Raw genomic sequence first — 18,158 nt, forward strand, 5'->3', positions numbered from 1 at the left:
GTATCTGCAAATCCTCCAAGCAGATACACAGCTATATGCTTAGTAAAGTGCTTTTTCTGGCATGGGCTATAGAGTTCAACAGCACTGTAAACTATGTTGCCAAAACACTGCATTCCTACAGGAATTTAACTGCATATACTCTAGACCTTTTGTTATTGTAGATATGTTGCCAAAAACCCCCTACAGCTATAATGCATTCTGCTGTCTCAGCACATGTGTCTCACGTGGACTTATTCTAAAACGCTTGCAAACAGAAAAAAAGAACTTCCAAAACGTTTTAAAATAGCCATCGAGTCCTCACTTATTTCAGCTATCAGTAACAGTAGGATAATTAAAATACTAATGTCAAATATTCATTGTGGTAATGTGACAGAAACTTAACAAAACTTTTACAAGAGCTGTCTTATATGTAGACAGCTTGAGTGTAGACGCTTGCGCAATATGGGAAGGCATGGATGAAACATAATGAAGTTCAGAGTGTTTTGCATATTTGCCTGAGAGTATTATTTGTGAGTGTTTCTGCCATAATATTTAAGTATTCTTGTTGTAAATAATCCAATATTAATTACTTTGAGGAAATACTAACTTTCTTAATCTGTTGTATTCTTTAGACTGTATTTGATGTTTCATAGAATGTCAGAAACAATGCATAACCTTTTTAATTAAACCCACCCCTAGAAGAGCTCTTCTCTCTCCTCCAAAAGAGGATAGAGGAGAATAAAACAGCCTTCCAGCTTTCATTAAAAACAAACAACAAAAAACCTAAACAAACAACAAAAAAACACACCCAGAAACAAACAAAAAAATACTGGGAGATCTCTTGGTAAGCTGTCTTTTATGTAGTAGAGATGTTTTATGAAAATATCTTGTGAGAGTGCATTTTTGACCTTAATAAACTGAAGACACATTAGTCTTTAACAGTACTACTCTAGTCAAACCAAACCAGTGCTATAACTTCCAGCCTAATGGAAATCACCAGAACAGGTGAAGCCAGGGGTCTTGTACCCTAATATTGTTACAACTGTATTTAACAGCACTTAAAAGACTAGGAAATGTGTTCTCTGCATGTGATAATTCATTTGTCAGTTACTCAGGTTGGATAGACAAAATAGCTGCAGATGAAACTGAGAAGAGTACTGAGGCTTTTTAGGAAGGACAGGTTGGGATGATGAGGAGGAAAGTTATTCTCTCTGTGAGAATGCTACTGGAGTTCATGGAGCTCTGTCTGGGGATGGATGATAAGCCAAATGAGAGCTTCTGAGTAAGGATTAAAGAGCAGACCACTATGGGTGACACAGTAATGAGTGTCTGCTGTAGGCTACCTCATCAGGAAGAACAATTAGATCATAGAATCATAGTATTCATAGAATACTAGATTGGAAGGGAACAAAAGCATGGACTAGACAAGATGGCCCAGCACCCTGTCCAGCCAAATCTCAAAAGTGTCCAGTGTTGGGGAATCCACCACTTCCCTGGGGAGATTATTCCAATGGCTGATTGTTCTCATTGTGAAAGATTTTCCTCTTGTGTCCAATTCGAATCTCCCCAGGAGTAACTTGTACCCATTACCCCTCGTCTTTTCTATGTGACTCCTTGTCACATGAGGCCTTCTACAGTAGAAGGCCTTATATTTGCAGAGCCTGGTCCTTGTGGGGTGCTTTAATCACACTGGTATCTGCTGGAGGGACAACACAGCAGGGCATAAATAATCCAGGGAGTTCCTGGAGAGCATCGATAACTTCCTGACCTGAGTGACAGAGGTGCCAATAAGGAGAGATGCTCTGCTGGACCTCATACTTATAAAACCTCATACTTATAAAGAAGAAAGAGCTGGTTGTGGATGGGAAGGTCAAAGGTAGCCTTGGCTGCAATGAGCATGAGATGGTGGAGTTCAGGATCCTGAGAGGAGGGACCAGGGCAAAAACCAAGCTCACAACCCTTGACTTCAGGAGAGCAGACTTTGGCCTCTTCAGGGATCTGCTTTATTAAGTCCCATGTGTTAGGGCCCTAGAGGGAAGAGGAGTCCAAGAAAGCAGTTTAATATATGGGGATCATCTTCTCCAGGCTCAAGAACAGTCTATCCCAACAAGCATGAAGTTGAGCAAAAATCCAGGATATCTAGAAATATGCTGGATATGCTAGTAAGAGGTAGACCTTAGAGGAGAAGGCAGTGTCCTAAAAAATCTAGTATGCCTTTTATACCTTTAAAGCAGAACATTTTCTGGAAAGATTAATTAATATTCCTCATCTGTCTGGAATAGATACATGTGACAACAACCAGGCAAAATTAGCCTCATAGTATCATTAATGAACTGTAAGGACTTGTCTCCAATACCAAATGAACTTGGAGAACCCCCATGACCTTGATAAAACCATGCTACAAAACTACTTTGTAGCGTGGATTCCAATTAGTGCTACCCATGGGTTTTTTGGTCTGTGGGATTTTCATATGGACTATCTCTCTGAATACAGAAGAAAGAATCTGCTTCACCCACAAGTAGATGGGAAAGAATTTAGGATTCCTTAGGTTACTGCAATCTGAAGAACTCTAGCTTACACTTGTAAGAACTCTCACCACATGCTCTACAAGAACTGTCTGTGTATGGAACTTGTGTGTTTTATTGCTTAAAAAGTAAGCACAGTAGAGCATGGTTGACTGAAGTCTTAAGCCTGAAAATGGTTAGTCACCGCTTCCTCTATAGAAAGTAGATCTTGCTACTTACTGTTTCACCCATTTGGTTGCATAGCTTGTTCGTGCTTTGTATCCACCAGTGGATACTCTTATTGTGCTGCAGGTATATACAGAACATAGGTAAGTTGGAATGTTGTAATTAAGAATGTTAGGTAAACTACAGACTAGAGATGTTCATTCCCATCTATAATGATTCATGACTTGAAATGTTACCTGTGAAAGTTTTTGTCAGTTTAGTTCCTATGTAGAATCTGTATAATCAATTTGCACGATTTTGCTTTGCTGTTTTAAGCATTATTAATAAAGTAAGGCCATGGCCAACCAGACAGAAGTTTGAGGTTGTTAATGAACTGTGGAGGTTTTCACCTGTTGGTCATCACTTTAAATCATGAATAGCTCAACAGGAATTGGATAGTCACTTCTGCAAAATGGATATTTAGGAGCTCCTACTCAAAATCAGTGAGTCCTATATCTTGCTTTCACATTCACTAGCATGCTTTCTGTTAGATTGTGAACTCCTAGGATTCAGACTGTCTTTGTTATGTTTATATGTACATAAATACCTTTTCAATGATGAAATTGATAAGGCCTGTAAAGCAAGAATCACAGTTCTTTTTCTCACTATAAACTTGTTTAATTGCAGCTGCAGTAGACAAGGAGATGCAGTGAAGTAAATAGAAATATTGAGGATAACCCTTTATTATTTTACACTTTGCTTTATGATTTTTTCAAAAAGACTTTGAGGTTTCCAACACTGTAATACGATGATTTAAGGAAAAATAAATTAAAAACATTTGAAGAGGCAAGTGCTTTTTCTGTGTCACCTCTTTGTTGGGATACTCTTGTATTCCTTTGTACAACAGTTGTTTTTCTGAATGTAGAAATAATTTAAGAGCCAGAATAAAGCCCAGGTGTGTCTGGGCTTCTTGTGCAAAATAATCTTTAACTTCATTTCTTATTCTTCTCAGCAGCCTCTTAGCCAAAAAGGCACCTAAAATAAATTCACCTTACTTTAACTTTCAGGTTTTTTAGGAAGCGATCGGTCATGTTTTACTGTGTCTTGAGGACTTAGACACCAAAATATATCTCAGTGGCTGAGAATTTTGAGACACAGCATAACTTATATGTGCTTCCAGCAGCATGGACTTCAATACACTACAAAATAGCCAGAACTGTTTTCATTCAAAAATGTGGCCACTCTGTAGAGTACTTGAGTAAGGAGTAAGAATTGTGGGTTCCAGGCTGTCCTCAGTCTGATGTCCTTACTCTTAGAATAATGTCTGAATTGCCAGATTAGTACAGTTGCCTTTAGATTTGAATCATGCTACTGCAAAGAAGGCAGGATATTTGGGTTCATAACACAGGAAATTTTTCTGATGGGCTACATTGAGGCTGCAGGATGTTCTGCTGAATTACCAAATGTTTGGGTATATTTTCCATTTTGCAGTGCATGAGAATTTTCAGTCTAGCAAAATTTTTCCACTTATAGAAATAGATGGTTGTTGCTTCTATAATTATGGTGAAGCAGTAGTTAATGCTTGCTTTGTCCAACACATTGTGGCTGACTGCAGTTCACATCTATGAAAGCATTTGCATGTTGCTTTATTCTTATTTAGTCTATAACGGAGAACTTTGAATTGTTCATTTGTAAATGCTCAGTATGTTAATAAATGATGGTGTTAACTATCTTTTCAGCATAAAACACAGATAATAGAGTCCTTTCATGTGTGCATTTGAGTGAATATTTTAAATTCTCTTTTTTCTTTACTGGGAAAACATTCTCTGTAGGATTTAATTTTTTTACCAGAAACTACCAGCTAGAAGCTAATTTGAAGCATCAGGAGTCAGATGATAACAAAATAGGGTAAAAGGCAACAAATATAATTGCTTGTCTGCTGTTTATAGATTATCTAAAGAGCAGCCGTGAAGTTGACACTCAGTTTCTGAGTGGCAGCTGTGAATTTGACAATTATCTTGTCCATTTCTGAAAACTGTAAGCATCAGCAACTGTTGGCACACTCAGGAAAATGGTATTGCCTGGTTTATCTGTTTTCCTTTTTAAAGATTATCACCACCTCTGCTGTGTCTGAAAATTGTTCTGAATGAAAACTTCAGTTTTTCTAAAATTTATATCTTTGAAAGCCAGTTTTTTTTCACTCACCAGTATTCCTACCTCGGTATTTCGTATTTAACATTTGGTTGTGACTACAGAATACAGCTGAATGTGTTACAAAGAGTGATTTGAGTAACCTTCACTTAGATTATAAAATCTGAATGATCACTTCAACCACACCCATAAACCAATGAACTTTCATAAAAGACAAATTAAATAGAAGGAAAATGGGCATCTCACAAGGACAGACTGAATGTGGAGAGACCTTTTCATTCCAAGGTATGTCAGCTGGGTTATAATTGGCTCTAATTAGCACACTGTATTCAGCTATAAAAATTCTTTACCTTGAAGCTGTGACACTCAAAGATGTGAAATTTCTTCCTACCTTTGAAAACATCAAAGAAAGTGCTTCCAATCTAGCTTTTACAACTGAAAGTTCAGTGATCAGTGCAGGAAAGGGGCAAATACCTCAACAAGTATAAAGAATATTGATCTCTGTCTGGAAGAACTCTTAAAGAGTTAATTGGTCAAACCAGATTTCATTGTCTGTAATTAAAAATATATCTATATATATCAACACCACATGCTAGTTAGAGTCTCAGCAATATGTAAGAAAAATGATGGACATAAAATAAATAAATGTGATCAGAATCAACTTTAAGATTTCTTAGTTATGCATTAAGTTGTGTGATGATCCTGATGTCTTTTAATTTCATTTCGGAAGACTGGATTGTGGAAGGTTAGCTGTGATCCCATGCAGGTTATAGTACATTAATTTTTTAATCCTGTTATATGTGTTCATAAAATCTTTTCATCTTTTTGAAGGATCTAATTGATGTATCTGTGCAGCAGAACTATATGAAATTCTGAAATACCCATGCCAGTGCCAGCTGGTTACTTCTCATTATTATGGGCAAAATGGTGGTTGAACATCTAATTGAAACTGCTTCATAATTTTTATTGGCAACACTCATTTTCAGTTGCTTATAAGTTTTTCCAACTTGTACCATACAACTTTAACAGGAAACACTTTTGAAAATAAGATTGGCAATACTACAGACAAAACAGCCTAATTGAAAGTAAATCATGGAATCATTCTAGTTCCGTGTCCTTGTTAAAACACATTTAAAAACATATAGCTTAATGTGCTAAATGAAATGATTTTGTTCTAATACAAGAGAGCTCACTACAAATGAACTTTTATAAGTAGTTAATTTCCATGGATTGACAACATGATAAGGATGCAGGTCATGGTTCCAGCAGAAGATAGATGCAGAAGCTAGTCCTTTCTTTGATCTGCTCTGTTGCCTGAGGGAAGAGTTCAGTGGTTGAGGAGTCAGCCAACACACCCTTTTAGTTATAGTTCCAGCTTTTTCATGTACTTGGTGTTAATTTTCTTTTTTGGCATAGTTCTATTTTCTCTGCATAGTCTGGCTTCTTTATAACAGCAAACAGGTGCAGTCATCTGCCTGTATATCTAATGCTTGTTTTACGAGAAGTGCAGAGTAAAAAGCAATGAAACTGTTCAAGGAAGAAGCAAGAGGATTTTGAGAGGGAGGTATCAGCTGAGAATAACTGAGGTTGTGTTTCACTTATGGTGTGAAAAAATGACACTGTATCACTTCTTTCTGTTATCTGCAACTTCCTATTTTCTTTTCTTTGTGATTTATACCGTAAGATTAGATGGACTTCCGTGGCTTAGATCTGGGGCCAGCCAGGTCATACCCATTGCCTTAGGAAGGTAGGAGTGATGCAAAATTGGGGATAAAATAGCATGCATAGCATGCAGCACCAAGTTAGGAAGTTGGCTAGTGGCTGTCTGATGTTGGGCTCATGCCCAAGGCTGCATGTACTCATGCAACCTTCTTTTATCTCTTCAATCCTGATACTGAACTGATTCATGCAAAAAGCTAAACAGACTAGAAAACTTATGTCTAGTGGTGGACTCTTGACAAACCTCAAGAGGTGGTACTTCATATATGCACTGAGGATGAGAACAGCATATCAAATGCTTTTGAATAACTTAAGTTTTTGTCTAGAGATGGGAAGAAGTTTCTCCATGTAGCTATTGAAACGAAAGTTGTTATCTCTGCCTTCTGCTATGTTGTGTCACTGTAAGATGATTGGGAGGTTGCACAACTTTCTTTTTTAAAAGTGTTGGGTATGGAAGCCTATTCTCATCAAATGGTAAGTATTATTCTTTTAACCTTACTGTTATCTTCAGCAAATTTATTAGGGTGCATATTTAGGGTGCATAAATATATGCAAATTTGTAGTGCATATACTTAGCTGTGCTGCCCATACTGACCCTATGCTGCTTCTCATAGGCAGAACTAGAGATGAGGGCTCATTTCTTGCATTTCTTCACGTATAGCATGAAACTAGTGAATCACAGGTAAAAAGTATATGTTGATTGAGTCATGATGACAGCTGCTGAACTGGAAGAGGTTTGCAACAAAGCTCTGAGGCTTATGATTTTTGGTGCGCCTTCAAAAAGGATGTACAACGTTATGTATGAAGAACTTTGAAGTTTCAAGCTAAAGCACTCGAACGTGAGTGTACGTCAAGGTCTCTGTTTTTTCTGTGTATGTATGCAGAATGACTGCTACAATGACATAATCACTGTTTGTTTTGCCTGATTGCCATATGATTCAATATGCAGAATGGATGACAAATGGAGTAAGGATTTAGAGAAGCTCTCTTTTTACAGTTAGGCCAGCATCTAGGGAAGCTGAATGGCATTCCTTTTTCTGACAGACTTGGACAGGATGTCAAAGGGCACTCAAAAGGAAAAGGATGTGTACGTTAGCACTGACTAAAAGATTCCATAAGCAAGCCTAAGTTTGGTATTATATAGCTTTTAAGTAACTGATGCTGCAATAATGTTCATCTAGTATGTGTAAAAAATTGCTAGATTGCTAGTTAATGGCAAATTTTGCACTTAAAATATGGGACGGATTTCAGCTGAAGGAAACCATAAGGAATATGGTTTAATATGTTTTGGAATAGATTAGATCCACAGAGTTAAAATGGCTTTCTAGTGCAATGGTTTTAATGTTAGGTTGTTTTTTTCGTTTTTTGTTTCTGTTTTGCAGTGTTATGTGGGAACCAATGGGAGACGGTAAAAAGATTATTTCTCTGGCTGATAATAACATATTATTGTGGGATTTGCAGGAAAGTTCAGCCAAAGCTGTGGTAAGAAATTTTTTTTTAACAGATCATGATATACTTGAATATAGTACAAACAACAATATTCCCTAGCCTAGAATTTGCTAATCTTTTAACTACTCAATATGTGGGTGGGGGAAATGAATACTCTATCAGTTGCCTTGAATACGAGTGTTTAAGAGTAGGCAACTTGGTATTTTTGTATCTGTTGCTAGTGGTTAAATATTTTCCTTTTCCTAGAGTTGCCCTTTACTTTCCTACTGGTTTTACAGTGAATAATCTAAAATAAAGCAATGCTAATTTGATAAATGTATGCGAGAGAAAAATTGGTGATTGGTAAAGCCAAAGGTTATTGAATTCAGATAACAATATATTAACTTATGCTGGTTAATACCATGCAGCCCTCTCTTTAATTTACAACCCTTGTTGTATATATAAGGATAATATAAAGTTATCTATTTACTGCTTTGAGTTCTCAGTATTAATTTAATCTAGTACCATACTGTCTATTCAGATTATTTCACTCATTATTAAAACCATCTTATTCAGGAACATATATAAAAAGTTGGCATTGGCATAGATTTCTGTCTGATTATACCACCTCTTATAGATAAACAAAAAAGTCTGCTTATTTATATATAATGACATAGATTGTACGTACAAAACTTTGAATGTTTCTGTATAGAGTCATTTAGGTCAGTGTCTGTCCTTAAAAATGGGAACTGATTATGTCAAGGACATTATTATTCAGTTGATCTGTTGTCACTTCTTGAATTAACTCCTCAGTTTGACTTGTTCAGGGTTAGTTTATTTTCTTGGATGCTACAGAATCAGATTTTTCAACTGGCAGTTGCTTAAAGAGTGAAGACGTTGTGTCCATAAACTCTTCCCTGTTGTAGCATCTGACTGTGTGCAAACAGATGAAGTCTTGAGTTGTTATCATTTTGATAGATTTTGCATAGTATCAACGTAATGTAATGTAGTTTAATCCTTTATGTTCATAATTAAGTCCTTTGGGTTCATTCACTAGATGAGGAAACTTCAGCTTTTTTTTTCACCTGGAACTTCAATCACCTTCATATTACCTTCCAAGGCTTCTTCAAAGTAGTGTTTGTTTTTATCAAATTGATGTTGAGAGTTTCTGAAGGCTAGCCTCCAGGAACTTGTCTGTAGCATTGTATCCACTGGATTTGCATTACTCCTACATTAGTCAATATTTCTTTTCTAATTCCTGCATAACACAGACTTTTTTGGAATGCCTTCTTTAAACCTGTTGAAAAACTGCTTTTGGGAGTGGTGCTGCTTCCATGCTATAACTCTTCATGTCTCTTTGAAGTGCTGGGACTGCTAGACTACTTAGTATTTTCCCTTTCTCCTTTCTCTCTTTGGGCAGCTCTGTCCTCTCTTGCTAAAGTTCTTTTGAATGTTAATTAGTTTTTTCACTGTCCCAACCACTTTCTCGTAACTGCCTTGAATTTCTTCCTAATCGTAATCTCTCTGAAATATGATTTCCTTTGGGATGCTGTCTAGTGTGTTACCAGTCTCTTACCTACTCTCTCTCTAAGTATGTGTGGGAATCTTGTAATGAATGCCAAATTCTTTATTTTTTTTTTCTCATTTTATTTTGCTTGGGATTTATTTACTAGAATTTTGCATGTTGTGTCTTCCTTTCACTATTCCTTCCCTCAAAACTAACCTCCTCACTCTGTCACACAAATCTTTGTGAATGTAACTACGATTTCGATTTTCTTTTCCTTCCATTGCTAGAATTGGGATCTGCATAATTTTGGAGAGGACTAGACTCTTCTCCAAACTATGTAATTTCAGTATGATTTTGGGAATCAGTATTTCTGTCCTCAAAGCAATATTCAGCTTGCTGATCCCTTCAGTGTTTCAATTAGTGTTCCTTACGTAGAATATCTTTTATTGTTACTTTTAAAATATGCCTGTACTGCATCAAATATTGATGGCAAAATAAGGACTCCAGAAGGCAAAGTAAGTGATAAAGGAACTAAGGGGATTTAACCTGTGACATTTGTTATATGCCTATATTTGATAAAAGGAAACAAGAAAAACCGGAAGTGAAATTCTGCATCAAAAAAACCTGCTTCATCTAATGAAGCTAAGACTATGAAAGTAGATATATCAACTCCTGACTGACATCTTCAGATAGGACCATTTTGAAATGTCTGTTAAAACCTTAGTTTGCAGAAGTTAGGAGTGTCATTTAGATTTTACAGTCAGGCTCTCAGGAGACCTGATGTAGAATTTCACTGATTCTCTATATTTCTGTCTAAAACAGTCTAGTATCTCATGCGAGTGCACTGTAAATTAGAATTGGTTGTGATTTAAAATTTTACCTGGAAATAACTGTTTACCGTTATCAGTTTTCTGCCCCAGCAATTTTGAGTTACTCTTAGACAATATTTGCTTCATCACTGAGTCAGTGACTACTTTTAGAGTGAAGTTTAACAGTGAATGTACATGGAAACTTGACTCTCAGAAAATATATCTCCAGGCATCTAAATCTTAAGCCAGGTGAATCTCTTCTAAGATGACTGGTATTGTTGCATTCTGGTTGAATTTTTGTCTGCAACAGATTTGTCTCAAACAAGTCCGTGGGTTCCTGAGTTAACAAGAGTCCAAGCTGAACAAGACTCTGAGGAAAGCATGAGCATGTCTTTAAAATGCCTACTGTAGACTTTCTAGTAATTAAAATGATGACAACCTAAAGTTCAGTATCATAGGCTTTTTCAGGCCTAGAATCAACTGCTGTGTATGTCTGAAATCTTTGAAGATGACCTTGTTCCTAAGAGATTAACTCCCTGTTAGAATCTGTAGAAGGCTGAAAAACAATAACTGTTATTCTGTAGCAATTTTATATTTACAAAAAAATATGTAGGACTGACAGTTACAGGGAGCAATGACGAAAAATAAGAAATGTTTTTAAACAGAAAGCCATCTCAGTAATAAAAAAAAAAAAAAGGCAAGCAAAACAAACAAAAAAAATTAACACTCCACCCCATCCTTTGCTGCTGTGGTATTTAGAATGTGAGAGAAAAATCTGTGAGAACAAGTTGGTTAGGAGACAGATAGCATTGGTAGAGGTAAGCAATAACTGTGTTTTCCATTTGGTTATCACCATATACAAGGAGTGTTTGTAGGCCAACAAGCTGTTGGTGAAAGAGTGATTTATTTCTGTGTATATCCTGTTTATAAGGCATTGTTGAATGCAAAATATATCGTAACCCTAAAAAGCACATGATTTGTATTTTAATGCTTTTTGGTCAGAGTGTAAAAACACACTTTTCTGGGATATTAATAAAAAGAGCTTTTTTGGCCTTGAAAACAGGTACAGAACAGCCTACAGAAAAAAAATCAACTCTCACCAGCATTAAAAAGGGGGCATGTATATTTAAAAAAAAAAAAAAAAAGTTTTCTGAAGAGAGACCATGGAAACCGTTCACAGTTCCTTTGGAGGTTATAGCTGAATATACAAGGCATCAGTTGGTGCTATGTAGAAAATTCTTGCCAGGAAGTCCGCATTTGCTTTATATGCAGATACACAGGGAGATTATTTAAATGCTGAGAAACATTGTATTTATTGTTCATTAGGATAAAAGGTTGTCTGTTTTTGGCATGTCTTAGCCACCTGATGTCTTACCACCTAACATGCTGTTTGGTTCTAGCAGAGGGTGACAAAGCAGTAAGTAGCTAGTAAATATATATTCTGTAGGGACTGTCTTTACAAAATATTTCCATTCCTATAGACTTATAAGTGAAATAATCATGTACGTGTGTATGCACATTATTTTAACTGAATAAATTGACAGCCTAGGATTAAGATAATAACAATGTCAGTGTGTTTGAATTTTTTCCCTTTTTGTCAAAAACTTGATGGTGTTCAAGTTGAATGTCATCATAATCATTACCTAAAAGTAGGATCTGGTCCACTGTATCTGTATCAGGTAGCAGAAGTAAGGAGGTATTAATTGCATTGGTGCAGCACTGGTCTTCCTGTTTTAAGAACACATTTCAATTGCTTCCTTTTTGGACAGGTATGCATTATAGGCAATATTAATTTTAATGGCAAGAGGTAAACCCAGTGCTACTCTTTACGGACTTTTCACGTTTGTGAAAAAGTTTATCTAAAACTCAGGTGTAGTATTGGTGAAAAACTGGCAATATATAATTTTAAAAATTTTGCATAGGCCAAAATTTCTGCTTGCATACACTGATCAAAATTTCAGAGTCTTTTATTGGGTGCATCTCCTCTATCTGCCTGGGAGTTACAAGTCGCGTTGTTTAATTAGAATTAGCCTGGATAATTTTACAGTTCCTGATATTTTCAGAGCTTCTTTGTAATAAAATTACTGGTGTGTTCATTCTCTTCAATTATCTGGTCAACCTGTCATAGGAAACATTTACTAACTGTAACTTACTATACGGTTCTGTGGGTTTGGGTTTTTTTCCCCTTTCAACATTTTTTGCTAACTTGTTTCTTCATTACAGTATTTAATACGGGAATATTTGCCTGTATTTGTATTAAGACAAGCTTCTCCTGTCCTTTTGATCACTCCCTTTATTATTGTTTTGAGGACATTACCTTCTGGAGTGAAACTAATCTTATGCTCACTGCATCATTACCTTTTGCAATTAAATTAGCTATTCTTTGCCATTTATAATCATTAGCTGAACCCAAGAGAAGCCCAACCAATCCACGAGGTCTGGGTAGATTCTGCTGGAAAGATGACAGTTAATATTTCTGTATACAGACTTTAGGTCAGATGTCACCAAATCACTAGAACTCTTCCTGGGGTAAATGCAGTATGTTTGGAATGGCGGATGAGTGCAACAGAATGAAATGGAGATGTTAAAATATAGATATTTTTCTATTTATCTTATGTTTTCACAAAGGGGAGGAGTAGAGGTGTGGTTTTGATAATTTTTATCCAAATGATTAATTAGATTCCTTTTAGATTTCTTGTCCCTTCTGGATTCTTTAGTAGCATTTAACATATAGGTGATATTAATTCAGAACAACAGAAAACATCTGGCAGTGGCATTCCAGGCAAGAAGGAAGATCTTGTGGGGAAGATTTCACAGTCTATTTGGATAAAAGAAATGTATCCAAATATAGGAGGATGTTAGGAATAAGCATGAGATGCTTTCTTGGTAAGATGGCTGCTGTTCCTCAAGGGAGGAAATACATTGTAGAACTTTGGAGACCTTTATAGAGTGCCCCATAATTACTGCAACTAGAATAAACATAGGTTAATTAAAGGAGGGCAAAAAACTGTATGAAGAAAAATGAAAGGAAATTACTGGATCACAAAGAGGATAGAAGACTAGTTCTTAAAGAGTTGGTGTTGGGATCCATTTTGTTTAATAGTCTCCTTAACGGTAGCATAGAAGTAGGAGTGAAATGATGAAAATTGCAAATGTCAGAAACTTGGAACGCATCATCAGTATATAGGAGTAACAATATATTTCAGAGGATGAACTAGCTGCTCTTGATGTTTAGATTTAATTTTTGTAGTATAAAGCAGAAAACTTGTATTTAAGGAATAAAAATATTTTCTTGCTGTGAGGTAGAAACTCAGCACTTAAAAATATGTAGATTCTGTTACTTAGCTATTCTGTGAATTACTCTGAGCTGCCAGTATGATGAGGCTGTTCGAAAAGGCAAATGATTGTAAAATGGTTCAGGAGAAAAGAACAGTTGTGAAAGGACTACGTGGCGTGGTTGGCTGCAGTGGGAGGAATTGAACTCAATGAATTTAAAGTCCTCATCAATATATCTGTTTCTATCAATAACAAGCCAGAACAACACTCATCCCTTCTTAATGTGGATCTCAAAATAGTCTTTCAATGGCTTTATTACTGTGGTTTATTACAAGGACATCTCCTTGAGGCTGTCTTGAGATCTCCACTCAACTTCCAGCATGCACAGAATTGTGGCCCATTTCCGGTTGAGGAGGGTATAGTTAAAAAGCAAAAAAATTACATTGTGTGTGATTTATGTTAGTGAGTTTAGTAATCATTCCCATGAGTTAACTTCTTTCAGTTGATACTCTTTAGAAATTCTAAATATTTATGGACTTAATTGTTTAAGATGTCTTTGCTACCCTGTCTTCACTGAGGATACAGTCAAGATCAAATAAGCATGTGCAGCGTAAGCCTATGAATATTTCATAAATGGAATAATGGCTTCTTTAGTGGTCTTGTCTAGAATGCACTTGAACATCCATCAGATTTTTAGTCTTACAAACTTTTGGGTACGATGTGAGAGTTCCTTAGTGTTAACTTTTTTGTGGGTTTTTTTGTGATTTATTCTGTTTAAAACACAGCTGCTGCTGTAGGGATAAGAAAACTAAAGTTATTAAAGAAACTTTTTTTTTTTTTAAAAAAGCATTTAGAAGTCAAAAGGCATGTTTTCTCATTTATCAAGTAAAAGATTTCTGGTTTTTTATCTTTCAAATAATTTCTAAGTGTTTAAAAAAAAATTAATATATTTTACATACTTCGAATTGTAACGGCCATTTTTGCCAACAAAGGAAGACAAAGTAATTTCCTTACAGAAAATGCAGGATATCAATGTATTGATAAATATTTAGTAGATTGCAGCATAGAAGCCTTTGCATAGAAATTTGCATCTTTTGCTCTCCCTATATAATGATTGATAATCATGTTTTTTCAAATGAGAAAATTCTGAAACTAAGGTACTAACTAACCTGTGTGCTAATATTACACACTCTACCAAGTGGATTGATTTTAATTAACAGAAAAGAAAACTTAATATTTTTAACATTTGTATGCTAGCCTTTATTTTCTTATGAGAGCATGGCTTTGAGTGTCACTGGTAACTATTTATATGTACTAAGAAATGTAGCATTTACTTTAATTTAGTACCTTTTTTTTTGTTATCCAGAAAGATGTTATATGAATTTCTAAATTAATCAAATTAGAGCATTAGAACACTGTTGTGGTTTAGCCCCAGCCGACAACTAAGCACCAAGCAGCCGCTCGCTCACTCCCCCCTGGTGGGATGGGGGAGAGAATCGGAGGAGCAAAAGTAAGAAAACTTGAGGGTTGAGATAAAAACAGTTTAGTAGGTAAAGCAAAAGCCGCGCACACAAGCAAAGCAAGGAATTAATTCACTCCTTCCCATGGCAGGCAGGTGTTCAGCCATCTCCAGGAAAGCAGGGCTCCATCACGCGTAATGGTTACTTGGGAAGACAAACGCCATCACTCCGAACGTCCTCCCCTTCCTTTCCTCTTCCCCAGCTTTATATGATGAGCATGACGTCATGTGGTATGGAATAGCCCTTTGGTCAGTTTGGATCAGCTATCCTGGCTGTGTCCCCTCCCAGCTTCTTCTGCACCTGGCAGAGCATGGGAAGCTGAAAAGTCCTTGACCAGTGCAGCAACAACTAAAACATCTCTGTATTATCAACACTGTTTTCAGCCCAAATCCAAAACATAGCCCCATACCAGCCACTATAAAGAAAATTAACTCTATCTCAGCTGAAACCAGGACAAACGCTCTCTCTTTTCTAAATATTTTGTTCACGGGAGATGTTTTCTAATGGTTTGTGTAAAAGTCTGTTTGAGGGAAACAGCTGACCTTCCAAATGCATGACATAATTATTAATTTTTAGTCATTCTACCTAAAAAAAAAAAAAAAACAAAAACCAAAACAAAACCAAAAATCAAGTTGTGTATATAAAAACTTACTAGATGAAGATAGTGTAGTGAGGGAACAGAACTACATGTTTCCAGTTACCGTTTCATCCAGAAGTTTATAGAACTTTAGAACTAGTCCTCTCGCATTGTTTTTCATAATACGCTGTGAGAGAAGAAAATTACAGCCCCCTCAGTCACCCTCAGAAGAAAAGTTGATGTATTCTGCCATTCGTCTGCTTCATGCTGCTCAGTTCTAAGAATGGTTATGCTGATCCATACCCAAGTCCATCCAGCCCCAGTATTCTGCTTGAAGCAGTGGCCGTAGTAGACTCCAAGGAAAAGTTCAGTGGGGCAAATGTATTGGGTACTTTGCCCTTACCACTCAGACAGTCGTCTACTCTTTTCAATCCAAGGATTTTTCTGAGCCTGGTTGGGTTTGTCTACTTAGTGTAACTCTCAATAGCTCTTTTTTCCAAGTACTTTCCTATTCTGGTATTGGACGTAAGTAAGCTTTATGCATTCAAGTGTCTTGTCAAGGAGTCCATTGGGTGGAGAACCACTTTCTTTTGTTTACTGTTGAATCTGACTTCTGCAGGCTTCATTTGACGGCCCATAGCTCTTTTTTTGGAAATGGGCATGAACAATTGGTTCACTGGCTCCGTGCTGCTTGTTATTTTTCTAGGTAATTTTTGTACCCTCTAGAGGTTAATATATGTTCGTTTCTGGTTTTTTTTAAGGATACTGTCTATCCTTTCCTCTTTCCAAATCAGTCCTTATGAGGTCAAAATTTGAAGCAGAAAAAGAGGCATCTCAGTTCCTACTGATGTTTTGATAAAAATAAGTTGGAGTAATTGATGTTTTCATTTGAATACACAGAAATCAGTCCTTCAAAGCTAGGATAAACTTTTTCATATTCAGATACTCTGCTTTTGTAAAACTCCTTCCTTCAGTGAGGATAACATATAGAGTTCTGTTCCGATCATATTGCATTGCTTAATTTTTTTCAGAACCTTTTATTTTGATTTCAAATCATTCCTCTTATGCGATTATAGTATAATATCACATTGCCCTTTTATTATTGGTATTATGTCACCAGCATTAGGCACTGATCCACTTAAGCACTTATGAAGTGTTAAATCCATCCATATTCTGACAACCATTTTACACTGTTCAAAATTTCATTTTGTTCAGACTTTTTTCTAAAGTCAATGTATGATCCTTGCACAATGCAAGAACAATAGCTAATTCTGTTGTCTAAAAGTAGACATTGGATCTTACTCACTTCCTTTTTTTTTTTTTTCTTTCTTACTCTAAGTCACATTTTGTGTTTATAAAATATTGCCATTAATTGTTTTCCTTCTGTATCCAGTGAGGCCCTCAGAGCTGTATGTCTTCTGGGCAGCACAAATCCAAATCCTCATCTGAGATTAGTGTCTTAAAATATGCCTTGTGTTTTCCTTTCCTTCTGTAGTCAACTTTTCTGCCTTTAAAGAAGTGGAGGGAAGAGTTCAGGATAAAAAGAAAGCTTGCCTACCTGTCCGTATATTTAGGTATGAATTAAAAGTAAAGCTAAGGTTTTTTTGAACCTGTATTTGTGATTTTAAACTACCAGCTTTGTTTCCTTCAAGCTCGTTTCTTGGATTTCCAGAAAGGAGACTTGCAGAATTTGTTCTTTTACATACGGATTCCTTCTTGTGTATGAACATTTCCCTCCTCTTAGCTGTCCTTTAAATCCATGCAGTGTTCCTTTCAGGCTCATGGAAGACATGCAAAAGAACATTGAACAAAAACTTATTCAGTAACTTCTGGGATTTCATTTTATTAACAGAAGTCTACCATGAGTTGATTGGGAACTTGGCTGTATGCATAGTTGGACATCCATGTGAGGAAAGATGTAATTTAATTCCTGCAAGTACTTAAGAATTGCTTGGGAAGGCAAGAATGAGTTGGCCAATCTAACATGTATCTGAGTGTTTCATATGTGGTGTTAAGAAATAGTGCAGGATGCGTGTGCTGGCCTCACCCTTAAACTTTTGGCTGGAAAAAAAAAAATTTTGGTCTTTTAATAATAGTTTACATGATAAAAGTTGAAATAAAGACTTTAAAAAAACAAAAGCCTGGAATGCTGGAGGAAGTAGTATCTACTGCTGACAAAGACCTTCTGCCCTAAGTCTTATTTTCGGTATGTGATGCTGTCTGTCTCATGAATAGATTTTGGAAATACCTGATAAGAGATGCTCTTTTTGTTGGTATTCTCTTACTGTCAGTGTTAACATTTGCTTCTCTCCTCTCCCCCCCAGTCTGAGCTTTGTTTGGCCAAGACTGCTTACTAAAAAAACTTAGTTTAATTTTTGAAATGACCCACTTAAGCTCTGCATATTCTCTTGTGCATGGAATCTAGGATGTGTCAAAAAATAAACAGTGCAGTTTATTATCCTGCGTCCAGTGTCCCATGCAGTATTTTTCTTCATATTAATAACCTGCAAGTTGTAGAAGGGC

General features: G+C 36.2%; 1 protein-coding gene across 4 annotated transcripts in view; it reads left to right on the plus strand.

The window, feature by feature from the left end:
- The window catches only part of EIPR1 (EARP complex and GARP complex interacting protein 1), a 99,686-nt gene that overhangs the window by 55,318 nt on the left and 26,210 nt on the right, over nucleotides 1-18,158 (plus strand). For all 4 annotated transcript variants that reach the window (XR_012775143.1, XR_012775144.1, XM_075498017.1 and 1 more), the window contains exon 5: nucleotides 7,901-8,000. Coding sequence is in view for 2 of the 4 variants with exons in the window: in XM_075498017.1 (XP_075354132.1) it covers nucleotides 7,901-8,000 (100 nt within the window). In the remaining 2 variants the exon portion in view is untranslated. The remainder of the gene's footprint in view (nucleotides 1-7,900; nucleotides 8,001-18,158) is intronic.

Source organism: Mycteria americana, chromosome 3 (assembly GCF_035582795.1).
Source record: "Mycteria americana isolate JAX WOST 10 ecotype Jacksonville Zoo and Gardens chromosome 3, USCA_MyAme_1.0, whole genome shotgun sequence".
NCBI lineage: Eukaryota > Metazoa > Chordata > Aves > Ciconiiformes > Ciconiidae > Mycteria > Mycteria americana.